This window comes from Leucoraja erinacea, chromosome 30 (genome assembly GCF_028641065.1).
Source record: "Leucoraja erinacea ecotype New England chromosome 30, Leri_hhj_1, whole genome shotgun sequence".
NCBI classification, from domain to species: domain Eukaryota; kingdom Metazoa; phylum Chordata; class Chondrichthyes; order Rajiformes; family Rajidae; genus Leucoraja; species Leucoraja erinaceus.
This window is the reverse complement of record NC_073406.1, coordinates 9014991-9037958: the sequence shown is the minus strand read 5'-3', so window position 1 is coordinate 9037958 and position 22968 is coordinate 9014991. Positions and strand designations below refer to the sequence as shown.

The window sequence follows — 22968 nt, the reverse complement described above, 5'->3', positions numbered from 1 at the left end:
TATATATATATTTAAGTTGTTGATTATCCATGAAAACAACTTTGCTTGATCACATCACCATTGTTCGAATTGCTTAAACAAAAATATCTCCCGCTCACGTTGTGTTGTGGCAGACTGATGATCTACAAAACACACAATAGCGTGTTGTGTAAAAAAACTACTGATGACTAATTTTGAGAATAAATGATATCGAATGAACTTTGGGGAAAAAAAACTCCTCCCTCTGCTTTGTAGATTTCACCGCGAATGATCTGTGAAACCAGTTATTGCATGTTTGTAGGCTGCTGTTGGAATCGGTGGGCAGTGTGCTGGTTCCTGGAAGAGCCCTGGGGGAGTCAGACGCATTCTTGGCTGAGATTCAATGCCTGACCTAGACGCCGACAAACAGAGGGGAGAAGGCAGTCTGAGCTGCAAGGTCGTATTGTGTGGATGTGCTGGGTCTTCACGCTTGCAGATTGTGGAGCGCAGAGGAAAAAGGAAACAAAGTGCAGACTCTGAAACAAAATTGGGGACTGGATTTCGGGAGGACTTGTTTACTGACCGTCTGTTTGAAGAAATCTTTTTGAAAGAGCACGGTTGTGGGTATGTTTGAAGGCAAGAGTACTGCAGAAACACAGCACGCCTGAGAGACTGGATTTCATGAGCTACTTTAATTCCGTCTGCGCTGGTGGGGCAAACTTGGACGCCGCGGCTTTTTAAAGAAGGGTTTATCTGATTTTTTTTACAAAACGGGTCTGCTTTTGGGGGTCCGGAATCATGGAGACTCTACCAAGATCTAGTTTTCAGCCTCATCCAGGGCTCCAGCAAACCTTAAAGCAGTTTCATCTCAGCAGTATGAGTTCGCTCGGTGGACCGGCGGCTTTTTCTGCCCGATGGGCTCAGGAGATGATGTACAAAAAGGAAACTGGGAAAGAAACGGATCAGATTATACATCTACCCATACAACCCCCTCCTGTAATGCCGGGGCCCCTCTTTATCCCTTCGGACCGATCAACGGAGAGATGCGAGACCATTCTGGAGGGGGAGACCATTTCTTGTTTCGTAGTTGGTGGGGAAAAGAGGCTTTGCTTGCCTCAGATTCTAAACTCCGTCCTTAGAGATTTTTCTCTCCAGCAGATCAATTCGGTATGTGATGAATTGCATATTTACTGCTCTAGATGCACGGCAGACCAGCTGGAGATCCTGAAAGTCATGGGGATTTTGCCTTTCTCGGCTCCATCCTGTGGCTTGATCACCAAGACAGACGCAGAGAGGCTTTGCAATGCTTTACTCTACGGAGGAACCTACCCTCCCCATTGCAAAAAAGAATTTTCCAGCACCATTGAGTTAGAGATCACGGAAAAAAGCTTCAAAGTGTACCACGAGTGTTTTGGGAAGTGCAAGGGACTCTTTGTGCCTGAGTTGTACGGCAACCCTCATGCTGCGTGCATCCAGTGTATGGACTGCAGGCTGATGTATCCTCCTCACAAATTTGTAGTGCACTCGCACAAATCATTAGAAAACAGAACCTGCCACTGGGGTTTCGATTCGGCCAACTGGAGAGCCTATGTTCTGTTGAGTCAGGATTACACCGGAAAAGAGGAGAAAACTCGATTGGAACAGTTGCTGGATGAAATAAAAGAGAGATTTGACTACAGCAATAAATACAAAAGAAAAGCACCCAGGGTAAGCATTTCTAACTTCAGACGCATCCCTTACTAAAGATAATAATAGTGGATGATTTCCCACTGTCGTGTAAAGGAAACTAGGTCACAATAACGTTAAATGTGCTTAATTAAAATATCTCAATTCAAGTTTTCTTTAAACCCATTACGGTGAGTCATGGGCTTGGTTTCTGCAACCCTTTCTGCAAAGTTTCTACATTTCACTACAAAAAAAGTCACATTATTTTCGGTTTCACAAGTAGCGAAACTGGACACGCTTGTACTGAACATGGCAGTTTCAGTTAGGCAGTTTCTTGCATTTTGTTTAACATCAGCTCTGTAGAAAATAAGCATATATCTAAAAATACGTATTTTTCTTCGCTTGATGGGAACATTTTAAATCATGAATGATATCTTTAAATACTCGAAGGTGTGTATTTTAATCACTTCCCATTATAGATAATGACGTGCTAAGTTGAGGCATTAAGTTGACTACAGGCTGCTCAATATGCAGGTTTCTGAGCTGGGTGTGTTTCCCTCCTCACTAATATGTGGGAGGGGTTTTGCGCGATGTGTATAGGGAGAGCTGTCGGTTAACTCCGGGCATGTCCTGTGCAGAGCCACGCTTTATCCAATCCACATCCACCCAGCAGATCCCGAGGAGATTTCTTACCGAAGGGCTATTTATAAAGCGAATTGGGAAGCTGCTTAAGTTGATTCAGTGTGAGCATAGTTGTGATCAGATTCGTACACTAGAAATTGCACACGCGTTTGTACCGTCTTTGACTGGGGACACCCGATTCAAGGCGGTGAAACTTTGAAAGCATGCTATCCTTGTAGTTTAAAAGCCCCGAGTTCCGGTCAATTTCCCTTGGCTCACTTATGATCTCGATGTTGAAGTAAAAAAAGACGTCCATCGGGTTGGAATTAATTACAATCTTTGTTTACGCGATGCCTTGTTTTATTGCATTTTTAGAATAGGGACTGGCGGATTCTGCGCTGATATGTAGCTGGGTAAAGGTTACGGTCGTGAACCCAAGACTGCCTCTTTTTTGAATGGAAAAGGGGTTCATTTGCATCAATTGTTATGAATTAAATAAAAGCAGCGGAGCGGGTATACTTGGGACATTGTTTGACGAGTGCACTGTTTGACTTTCAATGGGCTAATTCATTCCCTTGCGCCTTTCGGGGGTTGCCACTCTTAAGACTGTGCATATTACACGGATAATTACAGAGCCTCTAGGAAACGAAAGCCAGCAGCTGAGGCAAAGAATGCGTCGGGTGTGTCACTCATCACTTTTAGAAAACAACAGTATCCTAAAGGAGAGAGTTAACTTTAAAAAATAATTAAGTTACTGCAGTGTATCTTCCATGTTTGAAAGATGTAACTTTTAAAAGGGGTGAAGTTGTGATTTAAAGAAACCAAAGCGATCCATTTGCTTGAAAAGTAAAATATTATGCCTCTACATTAGTATTTCAAAACTGAGACGCATCTTGTATACTTGTTCAAAAACATGCTATTAAATAACCCATTTATAAACGCGCGATTACGGGGAAATGAAGTATCCTTTGTGCCACCTAGCACAACTGAACTCTGCATCCAGTTTTAAAGGCCAGATATCTCCTCGGTTTTATAGGAAATTACTCATACAGAAAATTGTATGAAGAAATCAGTTACACCTTTTCTGTACCCTCCGTGTCCTTTCTGTACATTCATGCAATTTCATTTTGTTAGTGTGCAATCTTCAATTTGCTGTTTTGTAATTACAATTGAATCTCACCAGCTCACACATTGCTGCACAACATCAGCCAGAAATTATGGGAAAATCACGTGCAATAAAGACAGGAAGTTGTGGCGAATTAGATTTGACTGGATATTGTGAAAGGACAATGTTCAGAAGTGTTACAAAGCCTCGTGTTCAGACTTTGTCAATATTAGACTTGAGTTATCACTTTCACTTATTTAATATACTTCTAGCTCGATTAGAGTAGATGGATGTTGAAAATGATTTCCATCTATAGTTGTGAAATTTGATATTGGGAATAATTAACATTCCAATCATTTCCCAAGTCTTTTTTTGGTGCATATTTAATGCAGGGCCCAACGTTCAACAACAGTATTTCACACTTTGTAGTATACATGCGGGCGTATATAGGAAGACAAAATTCCTGAAAAAAAACGCTGCACATTTGAAATTAAAACAAAAAGTGCTGAAAAAATTAAATAGGACATCTGTTTTCTGATGAAGGCTCCTTCCCCGAAACATTAATTGTTTCCTACTCCACAGATGCTGCCTGACTTGCTGAGTTTTCCCAATATTTTGTATCTAAATTGGAGATTTGAATAGTTTTGGTACCACATCTATGAAAAAATGATATTTTGAATAAAGTGTGGCCTAGAGATTAATTATCCAGAATTTTTTTTTGTGCAGCACACATTTTAAGCTACAGGTTTCTACATCTGTAAGTACTCAGGCGGGAAAGTTAAAAAAGACTTTTGAATGCTCTCTCACAGTTTGTCTTGTCTGTCTTAGCAAGCCTTTAATGTCTGGTTGTAAGAACAGATATACACCCAATAAGAGCTGTTTCATTGAGCAATGTGCCAGGTGACCTGATGGAAGCTCATGTGTTCAGGCTCAGGGTGCTTGTGTGAATTCCCTCTTATAATTGACACGTGTCCAATCTGATTAGTAAGGGTGTCAGTGTTATGGGGAGAAGGCAGGAGAATGGGGTTCAGAGGGAAAGAAAGATCAGCCATGATTGAATGGCGGAGTAGACATGAGATGGGCTGAATTGCCTAATTCTGCTCCTAGAACCTATGAGGTACCACCAGAACCATCTAAAAAGTCAAGAGTGGTTTATTGTCCTATGTCCCACATAAAACACTGAAATTCTTACTTGCAGCAGCGCAACAGAATATGTAGACATGAAAGACAGACACAAAATGCTGGAGTAACTCAGTAACTCAGCGGGACCGGCAGCATCCCGCTGAGTTACTCCAGCATTTTGTATCTATCTTCGGTGTAAACCAGCACCTGCAGTTACTTCCTACACAGAATACGTAAGCATAGTACTCTATAAACAATATTAATAAGCGAGAAAAAAAGTTCAGTGTGTGTGTGTGTGTGTGTATAAACATATACATATATATCCCGTCATCGTAGTATTTTAGTATCGGTGTTTTGAGATTCGACATTTTCCAACCTTTGGGTCTGTTGTTCAGGAGGCTTTGTTCGTGCTGTGAAAATGTGTCATATATGCCCTCTGCCCGATGTTCGCGGTGAAAGTCAAAGTTGATTTTAAGCATAAACTCGCCGCCCGGTTTGAGGGGGGCACCGGGCGGCCTTTGGGGAGCGCGGTTGCCGTGGTGACGGCGGGAGCGCGGGGTCGTTGGTGGCGGGAGCGTGAGGTCGTTGGTGGCGGGAGGCGTGGCGGGCGCGCGGGGTCGTTGGTGGCGGGCGCGCGGGGGCGTTGGTGGCGGGAGCGCGGGGGCGTTGGTGGCGGGCGCGCGGGGTCGTTGGTGGCGGGAGCGTGAGGTCGTTGGTGGCGGGAGCGCGGGGTCGTTGGTGGCGGGAGCGTGGGGTCGTTGGTGGCGGGCGCGCGGGGGCGTTGGTGGCTGGCGCGCGGGGGCGTTGGTGGCGGGGGCGCGGTGTCGTTGGCGGTGGGCGGGCTGTCGCCACCCCCCTCACTAAACACGTCAGGAAGGCTTGAGTATTTGTTTTTTAAAAAGTGCTTTGGAGCTCCTTTTTGAAGTGTCAAAGATAGTGGAAGCGTTTATATAGCAAGAAGGGACAAGCGGGTCAGGCAGCATCTCTGGAGAAAAGTTAGTCTCGTCTGGGTTTGAGTCTGAAGAAGGGTCTCGGCCCGAAACGTCACTTATTCGTTTTATCTAGAGATGCTGTCTGATCAGCTGAGTTATCCCAACTTTTTGTGTCTACTGTTTAAACCAGCATCTGCAGTTCCTTCCTACACAGGGACCTTTTGGCTGCTTTTCCCAGGCAACGTGGTGTAGATGGAGTCAGTGGTGGGAAGTCTGCCTGTGTGATTGACTGGTCTACATCTACAACTCTGCAATTTCTTGTTGGCTTGGACAGAGAGAGGCTGCACGGTGATGCAGTGGTAAAGTTGCTGCCTTACCATGCCAGAGAACCTAGTTTGATCCTGCCTATGGGTGCTGACTGGAGTTTGTATGTTCTCCCGATGACCTCGTGGGTTTTCTCTGGTTGCTCTGGTTTCCACCCACACTCCAAAAATGTACAGATTTGTAGGTTAATTAGCATTGGTAAAATTGTAAATTGTCCCTAATGTGTAGGATAGTATTAGTGTGTGGGGATCACTGGTCGGCGTGGACTCGGTGGGCCGAAGGGCCTGTTTCCATGCTGTATTTCTTAACTAAACTAAGGGGCAAAATGCTGCGCAGTATTTAGCATTTAATGAAAGTGTGCCTATTTTGTTTGATTTTGTCATTGCACGATAAAGGCCTGTGAATTTTTAGCACTGAGTTCAAGTAAATGAAAAGAAAACAAAATTATGAAAGTGATACCTTTGGTTTTAATAGTTGAAGAAGTCACTGGGCATTCAAAGCACTTCATTAGTCCGAAGTGGTTTATTTTCACACCAGCCACAAGAAGTTCATCAAATATTAAGATGTGACTGGATTTACTTTCATAATTTAAAGATCTTTTCATATTGTAACAAATAACTTCACAAAGTTTGTGTCTTCTAGAGTAAAGAAGAGACTTCAGTGATCCACCCTTAAACTTTTGAATGAACCATATTTGAGGGTGGTAACCATTTTCAAATAAGTTTATTTTCAAATAGTTAATACAACTTATTTGCATTGATTGGTTTGATCATTTTGTAGAATATTGCCCATTTTGTAGAACATTTTGTAGAATAATTCTCCCAACATTATCCCATTAGTCCATGCTGGTTCTCTGTAACAGCAATTAAAATCCCATGACCTGCGCCTCGGAGCCCCACCATTTTATCCCCTTCAAATACTCAGTCCATTTCTTTATAGTTAAATCTGCTTCCATAACTCGTTTCAAGTAATAAATTCTGGATCCTGACTATTTGCCAGTTGAAAATTTATTCCACAAGTCATGCCCTGTTTTCAAAAAGTGCTTTGTCAGAATGGTAAATTGTTTATCCAAAGGTTGGTACATACAATGTTAAAATATTATATTCTCTGAATTAAAATATTTAATTCCTCCTCAACGGATATTACAGTATTTTAAAATGCACACTTTGAAAGCCAACTCACTCCTCTTAAACATATTAGCTACAATTAAGGTACTTTTAAAAAAGTAGTGTTGAATAACATAATAGAAAGGATTGTTTTTAATATTAGTGTTCTTTCAACATTCACTTGATGATTTAAAGTATAATTTGAGACTAAGTTTACATCCAATCTTAAATGAGATACTGTATGCATTGCTCCAAATATTTAGTATATTGATGTGTCTATAAAGATTTTTTAATTGTTGGAAAGCTTCAATGATATGTAAATTAAGTCAATTATATGTAGGGTTTTAATTAGCAGCTAGGTTCATGTGTGAAGTACATCAGATTAATTATGTGGCACATCTGCTGATAATTTACTGCTTTTCTGCAGACCCATCAAAACTGTGAAATTTGCATCCTTAGGTAGTTTGACAAGAAAGAGCAGAATTTGCCAACAAATAAATTATGTAATGCCTCTGTCTATGTTATGTTTGAAATTGTTTTGGTTTTGTAATAGGTTAAATAAATTGCTTTATTAAATTATAACTTGCTTCATTTCGGGAGTAATTTATGTGCAGTTTACCATGCGCGTTGATGTGGATTATATATATTTTTGATAATCTGTGTCCTTAATAGACATTTCTCATACATGATGTTTTGGTGAATAAAATACAATTGATTGTATTTTATCACTAAAGTAAATCTGACCTAACATTTTTAAGTGAAAAAGTTAAAAGTTGCCATTTCAGGTTTTCTATATATTGATTAAGTAATGCCAATTCTTTTTGTCTTGCTGTGTGTGTTTTGCAGGAGTGATGGGGACAAATTTAATCTGCCCCTGGGAAATAACTGTTTTTGCACAAGGGAGAAGGATATGAGAGGGATAGGTTATTACCAGTGGATGTGTAGCACATTGATCCAAAGGGAGTAAATTTTAAACTAATATATACAAATGGTGAAGGTGGATGATTTTCAAAAACTTGTATTTTTATTAGAATGATATCAGTGTAATTTTAAGTGCTGTCTATAATATTTGTAGTAGAGTACCATTGTAATTTGAATATGTGAATTTTAATCTCTTGAAAAGGAGTGTCATTGACAGCCCAAAGTGATAGCCGCAAGGGAATTTGAAGATTTGACAGAGTGGACATTATGCAGTCGATTGTTGACTTGCCTGAAGTCTTTCAAAATTATATTACGATATGCCATTCCTGGGAGCTCAGTATCTAATCAAATTATAAATTCATTGTTTGATGACTAGATCATGTGCATTTTTTTAATACTCCGTATGAACACGCTGTTATGACATTGACCACCAATAGCAGTCTTTGCTTAAAATGCACAATGTTACATCTTTTTAAGTTTTGAATTACATTGACAGCTTTGTTAGTGTCATTCACTGACACCTGTCTGAGGAAACACCAACTCCTCAAGTAGTTCAAATAGCCTGTCAACTTTTCCACTCTTTATTGTAACCCTGGTGGAATTAGTGTGTTGATGTCAAATGCGAACAGGCGTTGGCACAAATAATGGTCACTTAGATGGGAAGCAGAAGGTGCCTATCTGTAAACCTCTTCCTTTCCATCAGAAGAGAAAATACCTAGCACATGCTTTTTGGTGCACTACAATTTCTAGATCACTGTATGTATAACATGCATTTGTACATTTCAGTTCCAAGAACCTAGACAAGAAATCAATATTTAATTTGTTTAAGAAGGAACTGCAGATGTTGGAAAATCGAAGGTAGACAAAAATGTTGGAGAAACTCAGCGGGTGAGGCAGCATCTATGGAGCGAAGGAAATAGGCAACGTTTCGGGCCGAAACCCGTCTTCAGACTGGTTTGGTTTAGTTCCTTTCTTCCTTAAATTGGCATAAAATCTAAATAACTGACACTGCAGTTGAATGGATTATTTGTACAAGGAAGTTGTAGATCTGATCTTATTAAGCATTGGATGTTGTTTCAAAGATCCACCTGTAATTTATGCCAGTGGTTCTCAATATTCGTGAGTGAAAACCAACTGGTTCACATTCAGTAAAATATGTGCACCCCCTGAAATTGCCTAATGACATCATGGGCCACTCTTTTGATTCTCTGAGGCAGCTGTTGTACCAAGTATATATTTATGTATTTGTACTTTTTGTGAACTTTCTTACTATATTACCTCAATATTGTTATAGGCTCAATGTGGCTCTTCCTGAGAGGTTATCCACCCCAGATTGAAAAAAAAAATGCTTTTGAGGTTGTGTCCAGGGTAACTAAAGATGATTAAAATGAGCTGACATTTTCTGCCAACATTCATTTTTTGTCTTTCACATTCTGGTGTATGTTTCTTTTCATATTTTGGGATCATTGGTATGTGTAAAGATTTTTTGTTCTCTCTGCCTCATGCCAATATGTCTTAAAGGAAGTACATTAATTGTCTTTTTATAATTCAAACCATAATGTTTTCCAAAGAGATTTGAAAAGATTGTCTGCAAGCATAACTTCGTGCACATGTGTAGTCTGGTGAAATGATTGTTTTAATAGTTCAACTTTTGCCAGGTGATCAAAGTTATATAGCAGTCATATTTAGAATTGATATATTTTCAAGATATTGAGGGGAAAGTGGACGTGAGTTAGTGCAGGAAAGTGGCAGTGAAAGTAATAATCATCTTAATTCTTATTGAATGATGAAGTAGGCAGGAGGGCTGAATGGCCTACTTATCTCATCTTATCTCTGGTTGTTGTGGTAAAGACAAACAATTCTTGAATGATTTTTGTTTTAAATAGTGAATGAAGTATCTTGATATTTATTAGCTGTAATACAGGTCCTCCCAGGGTTACAACAGTGATCCGTTCCTGAGAACTGGTCATAACCCAAACAGTTTACAAGTCAGAAATGCAACCATCCAGCAATAGATTTAAATAAAAACACAAGCAGCCAATGGCAATTGCAGTTAAACCATTCAGATGTTGCTGTGAACAGAGTTCCCACACGTTTAAAGACGTCTGAAGCCCCACAGCAGTCAGCACAATTGGCCCGACAGTCTCCCATGCACTTCCTCGAATGTCCAGGCTGTACATAGCCTGGGTGTTCATTACCTGGGAAAGACCTGTATAAACTCTTGAAAACGGTCTTGTGTGCTTTTATTATTTATATAATTTAAAAGCAATTAGGGCAGTAAATAAAAGTGCAAGTGAATGGACCTCTGTGTGGTACCCTATTGTATATACATTTCTTTGTCCAAGATTATAGCAGTAATCATAGAGAAAATATGGTGTATTGTTACTGCTACACTTTTTTTGTGAGTTTGTACTTCTAGCAGGCTGTTGTTAAAGATTGATTTGAATCTGCAGTGGTGTAGTGTCTGCCAGGGACAATATTATGAACTCTAGTCAGTAGCCAGTCTGTCTAGCTTGTGGAAGATATTCAGTAAGCTTATAAATCATATGTTGTTTTATGACTCTAGTTGGTAAAATTCTCGACTGGGCAGCTTGCTGACAGTACTTCCAGACATTCTGTCAGAATTTTGCTGTTTCAGCCACAGTGGCTTTTGTGCACTGATGTCAGTTTTGATTCCCATGTCTTCCTGGGGCCATTGACATATGACCTGAATGATACAGTTTCTCCCACCCCCAAGGTGCCTGAATATCCCAGATGGTATGGTAGTGTGGTGGTGGTGGTGGGGGGGGGGGGGGAGCAGAAGATCAAAACCTCATGGGAAAAAAATGCTGGGATTATGTGGTAGATCCAACATGAAAGTAGCCTTGTCTTTAATCTTAAATTCAGTTGCTTCATTTTCAAGAAACAAAAAGAGACATTGAAAGTTGTATATTTCCATTGTGGTAAAGATCTCCTTATTAAGACTTCTTATTATCACAACATAAATTGTCATGGGCATTCTTTTATTTATTTCTTTATATCCTTGCCCTGTCAGTTTGCGAGACAAGAAGAAAATGGCAGTTTTGTCTTGTTTATTTTTTATTGTGATCATGTTTGTGATGGTAGAATAACACAAAATGCAAGTTAAATATGGCTGAGGAGGTTCAGTTACCTCATATTAGTTCATCCTCCAGAACTTTCTTATTTGTTCACATTATTTGTTTAAGGAAATCCCTGGTCCTAAAATTATCATTACAAGCTTGAAACTGATGGCCTCTGTGTTTTCTCTCCTGCCTTTTCCTTTTTTTTTGTGTGAATTTTATTATCTTATGACCCTTTATAAAGTCTTAGCATTAAATTATTTTAATAAAGTACATATTTGCTTTTCAGAAAGCTACTTTATGCCAGCAAAATATGAGACCAATACTTCACTCCATGTACAAAGGTTATAAAATATGAAGATTATTTGTAAAGATAGAAAGATAGGAAAGATTTAGTCAACGAGTGATTGGGACTAGTACATGTCAAATCGGTAGCATGAACAAGGTAGGCTGAAGGGCCCATTTCCATGTTGACTATATAATCTTTAGATTTGTCTTTTATTTTGCTTCCTACATGATATTTCTATAATATGACAAATGTGTACAGTGCTGGTTCACTTGTAACTTTTCAAAGGGAAATGAAAAATATATATATTTGGAAAATAAAGAGATTGCAAAATTGGGGTAGGGGGATGGAAAAGTAAACAAGGGAAGAGATATTCTTATTAGAATTTGATTGAACAAGCACAAATAATGGGCCAAGTAACATCTTTCTTTCATATATATATATTTTGGAGTTCATAATCAAAAGCCAATGTTAAAGTTAAATTTTCTGCTGCAGTTAGAATTTTGTAATTAGTTTCATAAAGCGCCATATGATTTACAAGCTTATTGAATACCTTCTCTGAAACTTTCCCCAGGCAACTCCAATCTAAAGAAATGAAGTGGAATTGTTTTATCTTAATTCTGTTGTTTATTATAGGAATCCTTTCTGCAGGACATTCTGTATCAAGTTTTGTAATTTCTGTTCTCCAGTAGTCTTAAAATATAATAGTGCCGAGATTGCTGGAATATAAAGACCAGAAATTAATAGGCTGGTATACTCCATTTGAGTTTAACCCTTTTTTCCTGGAAGAGTTGAGAAATTAATTGATTTCATTGGAATTATATTGGTGATACTGATTCTGAGCCGATTGAATTTCTTTCCAAAGATTATTTTAAAGGTTTCATTCACATTTTTGGCTGCGTTAATTTAAAATTATTTTGTTAACTCAATATTTAAACATAGCCTATACACATGCTCAGTATAAAAGCAATTGTTAATTTTAAGTGTTCCTTTCACTTGTTCCTCCTTACAAAGTGTCAAACATTTTTTCTTATAATCTTAGAAAATTACCATTGGAGAAGAACTGAAATATTGAGAGAGTGGTTGAATTGCCAGTGATCCCAGTCTCCTATTCTTTCTTTGTCTGCTTGTTTGAATATTAAAGAAGTGAAGAGGAGGGGTAGCATTTCACATGCAACTCTTGAAAGGTTCCCCATTCAGAGCATTGTGTTAGGACTGTGATGTTGCCAGGTTTCTGCATGGCTTTCCAGAGCGATGTCTTAAGAGACCAGTTTAATGTCTAGGCTTGGATTTAACTGTTTCCTGGTTTGAATAGCGAAATATTAGCAGCAAACAGCCTATGTGTTTGCAGACACTAACACTCTTCCAGATGCACAATGTAATAATTAACACGATCTTTAAAATGTATTTATCATGGAATTTTTTCATGTACCATTATTCAGTTTGCTTTGCAGATTAGATTCTAGAAATTGCTATGATCTTTCATGAAAAATATCAGGTTATTTCAATTTTCATGCCATGAAAGTAATTCATACATTAAGGTCTAGGAGAAATGGTAGACCACAAAATCTGATGCAACCCAAGTTGTATTTTAAACTATGTTAGAGGAACAAAAATGGAGAATAGCATAGAGATTAATGAAGACTTGGAATATAGGATAACCTGACTGAAAGTCCATTTGTGAAGTATCGACTCCACTGCCATAGAATGGAAACAAAATCAGGGTTCTTATGGTCTTGTCATGGTTCTTGTCTCATTTAGTGCAACATGGCTCATGAGCCAAGTGAAGATGGTCATGGCTCCTTTTGTAGAGAATTATGCTTGGACAGCCCGCAGAGCTTGGTGCTGGGTGACAACTTTTAAAATACTTGGTACCATATAATTATGAGTGCTTATAGACTATATTGCATTAAAAGATAACCTAAAAGAACATGCAATGGTCCATTGCCGTAGTCAGGTAATTAAAGTAAAGGCTTACTCTACTTTAATTACCTGACTTGGTTTAGTAACTGGGCTGGAGATGGTTAACAGAGAAAATTAGTTGCAACCCATCCCCCATCACTTACTTATTTACTTGTAGGTAGCTGGAGGGAAGGGGGTGGTTGTAGTAAGACTTTAGATGGTTGGATAGAATAATGATTGTTGTTGCTAAATGTTTTATGCTTTCCTATATTCTGTATCAGTTGTTGTAGACTTATGTGTTTTGAGTCTGACTAAATATTGTGATGGCATTGTCCATTTAAGAAGTGGGATCATTTATATAATGATTTTCAGACTTTTTTTAAAGGGGGAGGGTTGTAAGAAATTATAAATGTTCAAAAATGGTTATGAAGTTTTACTATAAATTTGACGCTCAGCTACCATTATATGTATGATATATTATGATTTCCCTCTTATACCCAGTATAATAACCTACTAAAACATGATTTCACTATTTTTTAAATTAGCACATGAAGTTCTATAAATTCTATGATGCAGTTGTATGTTTAATTGCAATCTGTATTAGTGGAATAAAGCTTTTAGTTTCTTATGATATGTTTTTTCTAGAAGAGCCCGGGAGGACCCAACTATATTTTCGAATTTGATATCAAAAAAGTCCCCAGGCTTAACTTTGGTTTGGGTCCGATCATAATTTTATATGCAAACAGATTCCTACTTCTTGGAATTAGTGGATGATTTTCTTTCTCTGCCCATAACATTTTCAACCAGTCACACCTTTGTGAGATGAAGAAAAAGGGTTAAAAAAACTCAGTGTGACTAGTAGTCTGAAGAAGGGTCTCGACCCGAGACGTCCCCAGATGCTGCCTGACCTGCTGAGTTCCTCCAGCACTTTGTGTTTTGCAGTGTGACTAACTACTTGAATCGTATCCTACCTTACCTCCTAATAAAGAACTACCTGGCGGGCACTCAGACTCTGCTGTAAATCTTGCTTGCACGAGGTAATTTAGTGGGAGGGGAGATTGATGTTAAACTAGCAAATATTTTTGTGCATTTAGGGTGCATATGACACAACTTAACCCCTTTGTGTATGTGATACAACTAAATTAACTAAATTTCATTATTGGAATTTATAATAATCAGACACAGTACATTGTACCAGTTAGATTTTTTAATTAATTATGAGGCTCGGGATATAAAGTGGGTATACCTGCTAGGACTTGGCTCAGTTCTCAGAACCTTTCTTAGTAACTGCGATCACAGAAGCAAGAGTCTTGGTAAGTTTATAATATTTGCCTCAGCTCAACAAATGAAATTGACAAGGAGCATTTTATGAATGAAAAAGGAAAATGGTGTAGTAAGAAAGAAAACAAATCCATGCGCAGGTATAAAGATATAAAGGAGGTACAGACCTTTAAAGGGATAGTAGACAGATGGGGAAGGAATATGAATGTAAGATGGGGGAGGTCAGTCTACCAGCCGTATTTAGTGAATAGAGGGGGAAATGCAGGCAGAAAACAAAAGCTGACAGACAGCCTTCAACCCCAGTCTAACAAGAGTGTATGCATGAAAGATCAAGCCTATTCAGAGTTTTGAAGGGAAATCTCTGGAGGACCACCTGAAAGATTTGGAGAGGACATTATATGCAGCTGGGATTTTAATTTAAAAAACAGTTTAGAAAAAAATGCCTAAATTAGGAGTGAGAACAAGAGGATTACAGTTCATTGATGCACAGCTACTTTAGGGATGTGTTTACATATCCTAGAAATGACATTTGCAAACAAATGTCTTGGGCAAGATTTTTAAAGCAAAAATAAACAAGATATTTTTCTAATTCAACTGCGAGGGTAAGTGACTACCTGGAACAACAGAATGTTATTTATTTTTTATCTTTATTATTTGGTGTTGAAAAGGACCCATGCAACAATTTTGAAAAACAAGACAGCTACCATCCATTTGAATCATTTCAAGAAAGGGATTTTTTGACTTTTCGGTGAATTTAGATCAAAATATGTGATTTGGATACAATTTGTGGATGTTTTTAAAGGACTGAAAATTTTCAACAAGTCTTCACCAAGATGTGTATGTTTAAAAGATACTTCTGGTTATGGAGAACAAATTTGAGTTTTCCAGATGTCTTTTTGCAGCTATTAAATATTAGATCAAGGTCATTCCTGTTGCATTAACTTATAACGTGGATTCCTAAGAGATGTTGCACCTTTTTACAAATGTACAGTCCATCGATGTCATAAATTGATTTAATATGTCCTTTTTATTTCTTGTCAATCAATAAACCTTGCTCCACATATGTCCTTTATAAAGAGAGCAGGAAAAGAAGGGTAATTACTGAATAACCTTTTTACAGACTACTGTGTTTATAAAATTATTTTGGCTCATTTGCAAATTGATTAGCTAAGAAGAATACTGCCAAGGCAAATTCGATTGGTTTGTGAAATTTAGTTGAACCGGGTAAATTTTTGTTTCTAAATGTTCGTCAGCCAGAAAAGTCAGTGCTGGCCAAAAATTACTGAGAATGTGACCAAATAATTCTTAATCTGTTGAATATTTAATGTTGCAGAAAGGAAAATACAATCATCGCTTTGTTTTTTGTCAAACCTACTTTTGAAATGATTGCTGGGCATTTCAAGACATGTATATTCTGGTATTGGTTTATTATTGTCACAGTGAAAAACTTTGTTTCATGAGTTATCCAGGCACATCATTTCATATGTGAGTTCTTTAGTTGAACTAAGGAATTGTGAGATGCCTCTAAACAGTATTTGTGAAGTAAATAGCAGATTTACTTTTCTCTCAAATTGGGATTCAGTCGGAGACCAGAAAGTAGAAGTACACTGCAAATTGCAAAGTGATTATGACATTGCTTGGCTGCATTCAGCTGCAAAATTGAGCAATATTTATATGTTGGGTGCCCTTAAAGCTGCTATTAATTTTAGAACAGCCAGGTTTTTCCAAAACTAGATGATAATTTCACACAAAGTATTAAGACATATCCTGTAACATTGCATAGAAAACTGAATTTGTGGTAATAAAAAGCCTTTATAAGGCAGCCTGCTGTTTGTTTTATTCATTCTGTTGTAGAAATTATCTTGGGCTTGTAGCAACTTGTTTTTTAAGTTGTACATTTTGGAAGAATACCAGGAAACAATTTAATATGTGACAACTATTGAACTTGTATAGATCTGTTCGTGCATTGAAGTTTTTTTGGCTGGCTGCTGAAATTGAAATTTAAAATTGCAAGGTAAAAAACATTTAATTATATCACAATCTTTTTTTTACTGTGATTTTGTAAATGGAATTTAGTATTTGCTGTGAAAATAGCGGTAAAATATCTTGGCCAATGTGTACAAGTTAAGTTAGCTCATTCTTTCTAACCATTTAAAATCTGTAGGCATGTCATTAATGCTAATGGAACATGATAGGGTTTCAGCTGTGTTTTTAAAGTGAATTTTAGCTTAATATTATTGAAACAATTCCTCCTCTGTCAATTCTATCATTTTTGGTACCAGTAGATACAGTATTGATACCTGGGGGGGGGGGGGGGGGGGGGGGGGGGGAATGCATTGTTGTGCCAAATAATAAAGTGTGTATCATCTTGTAGATTTTTTATTCAATAACTGCAACAAAAGTAAACCAATATGGTAGGATGTTTTTTTTTTAATATAAAAAAGGCTTAAATAAATATTATAAAACTGATATTTATATTACTGAAAAAATCTGATTTGAAGAAAGGGTAATGAAATAAGTGTATTTGTTGCAAAGTTGTTTTTAGCATTTTTTTTAAAGAGTTCAGTGATTTGGTTGGGTAATGCAGGAGGAGAGGCTGCTTGCTGTCCTTTCAGTACAAAGGGCACAATGTCTGTTTGCATTATTCATTACTCTGAAATATACACATCTTTGGCGTCTTCTCGTTCTCTATATGGCCAGTCACGCCGTCTGCGCTGTCTGACATTGGTCTAATCAAGCTATGGTGATGAGGCTAGACACATGCAATATGATGCTGCAGTTTTAAGATTTGTTGTAATCAAGACTTGGTCTGTTGAGCAAATACAAACAGTATAAGATGTTATTTAAAAATAACGGCCTTGCAATGTGTTGTGTTAGACATGGAACACTTCAATAAAAAGTGATAACCTGGTAATTATAGTCGCTGATGGAAAATTTAACTTTTACATAGGAAAGCAGTCCACTGCACAAGCAGCCCATTTGGGAGCAGTGATGGGAGGCCCAGCCGATTTTTAACTGCTGGTTCTCATTAATGAGCCCCTGACTGAGAGGCTGAGAAGTTAGCAGGAATCAGATGGCCCGGAGGCTGCCCATCAGGCTTTGGATAAATGTACGGATGTGGATTCTGAGCAGCCTGGGATTCTGTAGGGGGTGGGAGCCAGGCAGGAGCCAACGCCCCTGGAGGACATGAAGGGGCACTCTTACTCCTAACCACACAAAGGTTTGATAGACTCACTAAATTCTTGGGTGTTTAGACTGCACAGACTGACGAGATAACTTACCTGCTCCATTCTTGGTATGCATATGGGTTTTTTGCGGAATGAGGGAAATTAAAATTCCACAGAATTTAACTTTCAAGGCTTTAACCTGAAGGAATGGATTGGGCACACAGTAAGAGTGAACATCAGTAACTGGAGGAAGAAAATAAATGTTCGATGGGGAAAAGTAGCTTCGGGGCAGTAATGAAAAGGACTTGGACTAAAGCAGAATAAGCAATTTAATTACCAGTCCAATGCTAGGTTACATTGGTGTTTGGGGGAAGTTAATATTAATTTGAGTTTCCATTATCATCAGACATTTGAAGTAGCTTACCTTTCTTAATCTGTTTGCCAACCACATTCTTTTAGTAATAAGAACGTTGAAGTTTCATAGAGCCCACGATCTGCAATTTTCTGATAGAGTTTGTCTTTTGAAAATGTTGTATAAAATTATATCATTATGGTAGACAAAGTTTAAAGTTGGAGTTGTGCATGATCATAGCCTATACAACATGGAAACAGGCCCTTTGGCCCAACTTGTCCACGCCGACCAAGATGCCCTATCTTCGCTAGTCCCATCTGTTGAGCATCATTCTGTAAGCAAATCGTGTAATTGAAATTAATTGTGGTATTAAAATAGATGAAATAGTGAAAAAAAAATCAAAATATAGTTTCAGAAATATATTTTTAACTCAGAATTTTAAAATGATACAGAGGAACTGTGGATTTAATTGTTATTTTTAAAAATCCAATATTTGATTCTGTCAGAGGAATTATTGCTGGAAGTTACTTGGATTTCCTTTGTTTATTCTCTGTTTTTTTAATAGATCTTGTAAAGCGCATAGTAAATATAGATAGAGACAGTAAAGAAAGAAGCTGGTCATGACTGTCAACCTAAGCAAAGGAAGGGGGTTGGGGGGGGGGGGGGGGGGGGGAGAACTTTTGAAAGCTCTCAATGACAAAAGGAACCTTGTGTTGTTTTGAAACTGCTTTCAAGACGCACAGTAATGTCTAATTGGTGTGGTCCAGCTCAGCAAAGAGACCTCTGTCTGCTCTGAGTAAAAGCAACACTGTTGACAGCGTAACACCTGGCTGTGCTCCAGAATCAGTCCTGGCCTTGGAAATGGGAGCACATTTTATCGCTTGATTTTCTGCTGCATCGTAAGTATTTGAGCCTTGTGAATGGCTTATGATTATTCCTCAATGCCAAGTGACTGCTGGAGTTCAAGTGTAGAACAGAATGTACAGAGCAACAATCGATATACTAAGTAATCACCCAACACTGGGGAAAGGGGTGGTGGTGTTTTTGTAGGTTACAGTGAACTTTGTAACATGACCCTGCTGTTTTATCAGTAATGCACTTGTAAACATTCCACAAATATACATGGAAAACACAAAATTAGTTGATTTTGTACACTGGCTAGAAAGTGAAGTGAAAAGTAATATTCTGAAAATTCTGTATGTGGTTGTATTTGAGCATTGAAGAAATTTTAAACATGTATTGTAGGCAATATGATATTTGCAGCATTATTCTCTGTGGTTTCTTTCTTTTAAAATATTTCTATGTTTTGGACAGTGTTGTCACTTTTCCTTGGTTTTGGTTGGTTTAATGTACAATTAAAAGCAATGAGCATTCTTTGGATACTTTAAAAAAAAAAAGCAAAATGGTAAGAGTGAACAAAGCAATGGAAAAATGCAATACATAGAATTCATTAGTATTATTTGTGAAATTAATAGAGGCTTGGAATAGATTAGTTCACACTGAACCATTCAAATGCCATTTAACTTTTTCCTGTTTTTGTAAAATTTGTTTTGTTGTTTGAAGTTTCCAACAGAAAGATTAACCCTGCTAATTTATAAATATTTTTGAATTTTGTTTGATTTTATTACTTCTGCTGATTTTTTTGTTGGTCTCATTTTGAATGCTACTTTGAGCAGGTAAGTATAGATGAGGAAATGGAACAAAGGACAGTGCGAACATACTAGAATTCCCAAAATTCTCCAAGCATCTGAAGAAATTATTGAAAGCCACAAATTGTACAACACTTAAAAATTAGTGATGTAAATTAATCTAGAATATCAAGTCACAATTTTATTGTTAATCATTATATAGGTTTGAATGATCAATCTATACAGGTATAGTGTTTTGTGTCTTTACACTACATCCTCTGTTGCATGAAATCATGGGTTTGATTAGTTTATGTGAATGTGCAATGAAATTCCTTGTTCACACAGTAAGCAATATACTAATGATAAAATAGCAATAAGTAAAATCACAATCAACAAGTGAAAATCACCAGAATGGTGGACAATTGTGTAAAATCCAATGAGTGCAAAAAATTATTGAGGTGCAATAATGGAATAACTGAATGAGGTCAAGTTAACTGTAAGCATATGTGACATACCTCCAGGAATGAGGTGCGAAAGAGGTGATTGGTTCAGGAGACACAAGGAACTGCACATGCTGGAATCTTGAGCAAAAAACACAAAGTGCTGGAGTAGCTCAATGAGTCAGGCAGCATCTCTAGAGAACATCGATAGATGATGTTTTGGGTCGGGACCCTTCTTCAGCCTGATTGTAGTAGGGGCAAAAAAGCTGGAAGAGAGCTGGATGCGGGACAAAATCACCACTCTGCTGTTGGAGATGGATTCCTCACCCGTGTCTTCTCTGTGTCCTTTAGTTCAACTCTCCCCCCCCCCCCCCCCCCCCCCCCCTGAACGAGATCAGAGTAAGCTTCATTGGTTTTATTGAATCACTGAGGAAGCTGAGTTTAAAACAATTTTGGTCCAGCCAAGAAAAGAAGGATGTTCTTCTCTTCATGATTTTTTTAATTCATTTATTCATCCATGGGTGTGGACATTTTTGGAAATCCTAACATTTATTGCCCATCCCTAATTGTTCCTGATCTGAGGAGACAGTTAATGCTCAACCTAATAGGACTGGGATCCCATATGGGCCAGACTGGGTAAAGACAGTAGATTTCCTCTTCTGCAGGACATGGGTAAACCTGGTATTTTTGCAACTGTCCAGGAGACTTCCTTTAAAAAGAAAATTGGCTGCAAGAACAATAAATTAACCACACTTGGCCAGATTGCAATTTTGGTCACACAGAAATAATCTGTCCTCAGACCTCACCAGAAATTTGACTTGTGTCTTCCCAATTCTTTACTATTATGGTACCTCAAGAAAAATGGGTTTTACCAGAATAATCAAGAATTTCAATTATGGGGTTTGACTGATAACTGGGGTTAGTTGTTTACATTGGAAGAGGATCTGACAGGGTTATTGAAAGGGTATTGACAGGGTCGATGAAGAGAAACAATCCCAATGAGGCAATTATCTAGGGGACATGAAATGAAGGTGATTGGTAAAAGAATCAAAACTGACATGAAAAACCTGTTGCATACAGCAAGTAGGTGGGTTTGGGGTTGCTTTGCTAGAGAGAGTAGTGAAGACAAGCTCAAATGTGACCATTCAGAAGTGAGCTGAGTGGATGAGATAATTGGGGCTGCACAAAAATGCTGGAGAAACTCAGCGGGTGCAGCAGCATCTATTGAGCGAAGGAGATAGGTAACGTTTCGGGCCGAAACGTTACCTATCTCCTTCGCTCCATAGATGCTGCTGCACCCGCTGAGTTTCTCCAGCATTTTTGTGTACCTTCGATTTTCCAGCATCTGCAGTTCCTTCTTGAACAGATAATTGGGGCACTCTGGTTGAGTATCCAGTAGTTAGGATATCTTGTACTTCTGGAATCATTCATCAGAGCGAATTTAAAAAAAAAAAATTTGTTTTCCAAGATTTTATTTTGTTTGAAGTAGTGTGGGAATGGGCATGGATGTGAGATCATAAAATTAATCATAACCTGTATGGGACACTGCAATATTGGATACCTCAATACCAAATGGGATATGGCTTTTGTTTTCCTGTTATTAATTTTCAGACTTTTAGATCATATATCTTGCATTTGCTAATACCTTTTATATAGGTTCATCCACTAGGAAAGGAGATGAGATTCTAAAAGGCAATGGATACTCGTGGAATCTATACACTAGTGGAAGTCAACATCATTAACAGAGGATGAGAGAGAAAATCATCAAAAGCGTTCTCAGTGTATCAAAGAGCCTCCTTCACAACTGATTTACATTCATTGAGATTTAATCCATTGCAGGAATGCAGACAATAGGGATTTCCTAGCCTGATAAAGTTGCCCTGATAAAGAAAATCACTGTCTTTTAAATGAAGACGTTCTGTTGTTTTCTGTTTTCAACATGTAAACATTCCCTGCTTAGTTTTCATTTTGCATTTGACCAATTTGAACCAAAGCTAGCAAGTCTGACAGTACAGACATAAAGATACGAGTTCTCGTGACCAGCAGTTTGCACTTTGGCCACAGTCATCAATCTAGGTGTAGTTTACATCCGCAATAGTAATAATTTGGAGAGTTGTTCTTTTCCACACTGAAGTATCTACTTAACTTGTATGTAATTTAATATGTAACAAAGCAATGCAAGTGGAAGGTTTTGGGGTGTAAATGGGGAAAGTATCTGGATTTTAAAAAAAACTTTTAAGAGTAGCATTTTGGCACAGTTCGACGTGATAGTGAGACCATTCCAAGAAAGAAGCTTCTTAATCAGAGTTTCTGTGAGAAAGTTATCTTCACTATTTGAAACACTTTTTAAGTAACCCCAATGGAAATTCCAGACATTTTTCAATTCTGTATTTTATTAACTTTGGATGACCTGGTTCATGGTATTTTCATAATTTAATCGTTTTTTAATAGAAGAGACACCAAGAAATACATATGTTAATTTGGTTTTAATTTAAAAGATCTATGAGAAAAAGTTCAGTGCATGTTACCTATATTGTATTGACTAAATCTGCCTTGGAGCGGTCTTTACTAGAAAACATGCCATTTTAAGAATTCTGATGTCACCAATAAGGTTTTCACTGAGAGGAATAAAATAGGTATTGATAAACACTAATACCCTGGCAGTATAACATTTAGCATTTGTTCTTTGATTTAAATGGAACTAAATACCAATGTCAGCAACATTTAGAATTTTAAGAGTTCAATTTATGAGCCAGATGAATCATTCAACCAACCTAATCAAAGCAGATCAGATGGTTATGTATTGAAAGGTGGGAATGCGCTGTGTCTTATGTGATTGCTGTATCTGGGAAAATAAAACATTATTTCTGGAAAGCTTAAGTTTGTAAAAAGAAAACTATATAAATGCAAGTTCTTGTTTTTTTTAATAATAATGTTTTCAAAAAAATTGTATTTGCTAATGGTCATAAAGAATTTAGCTATGCAATGCAAATAGGCAACATGGGCTTATTTGATTTGGGTGTTATATACAGCATTCTGGTTCAAATTTAATATATGTACAAAATATTAATGCACCTT

The 22968-nt window shown here is 37.7% G+C and overlaps 1 protein-coding gene across 1 annotated transcript in view; it reads left to right on the top strand.

The window, feature by feature from the left end:
- The first annotated feature begins 325 nt into the window (after positions 1-325).
- LOC129711613 (ski oncogene-like) overlaps positions 326-22968 on the top strand; it is a 149441-nt gene continuing 126798 nt past the window's right edge. Inside the window, exon 1 of the mRNA XM_055659383.1 lies at positions 326-1665. Within this exon, the coding sequence (XP_055515358.1) occupies positions 757-1665 (909 nt within the window). The 5' untranslated portion in view covers positions 326-756. The remainder of the gene's footprint in view (positions 1666-22968) is intronic.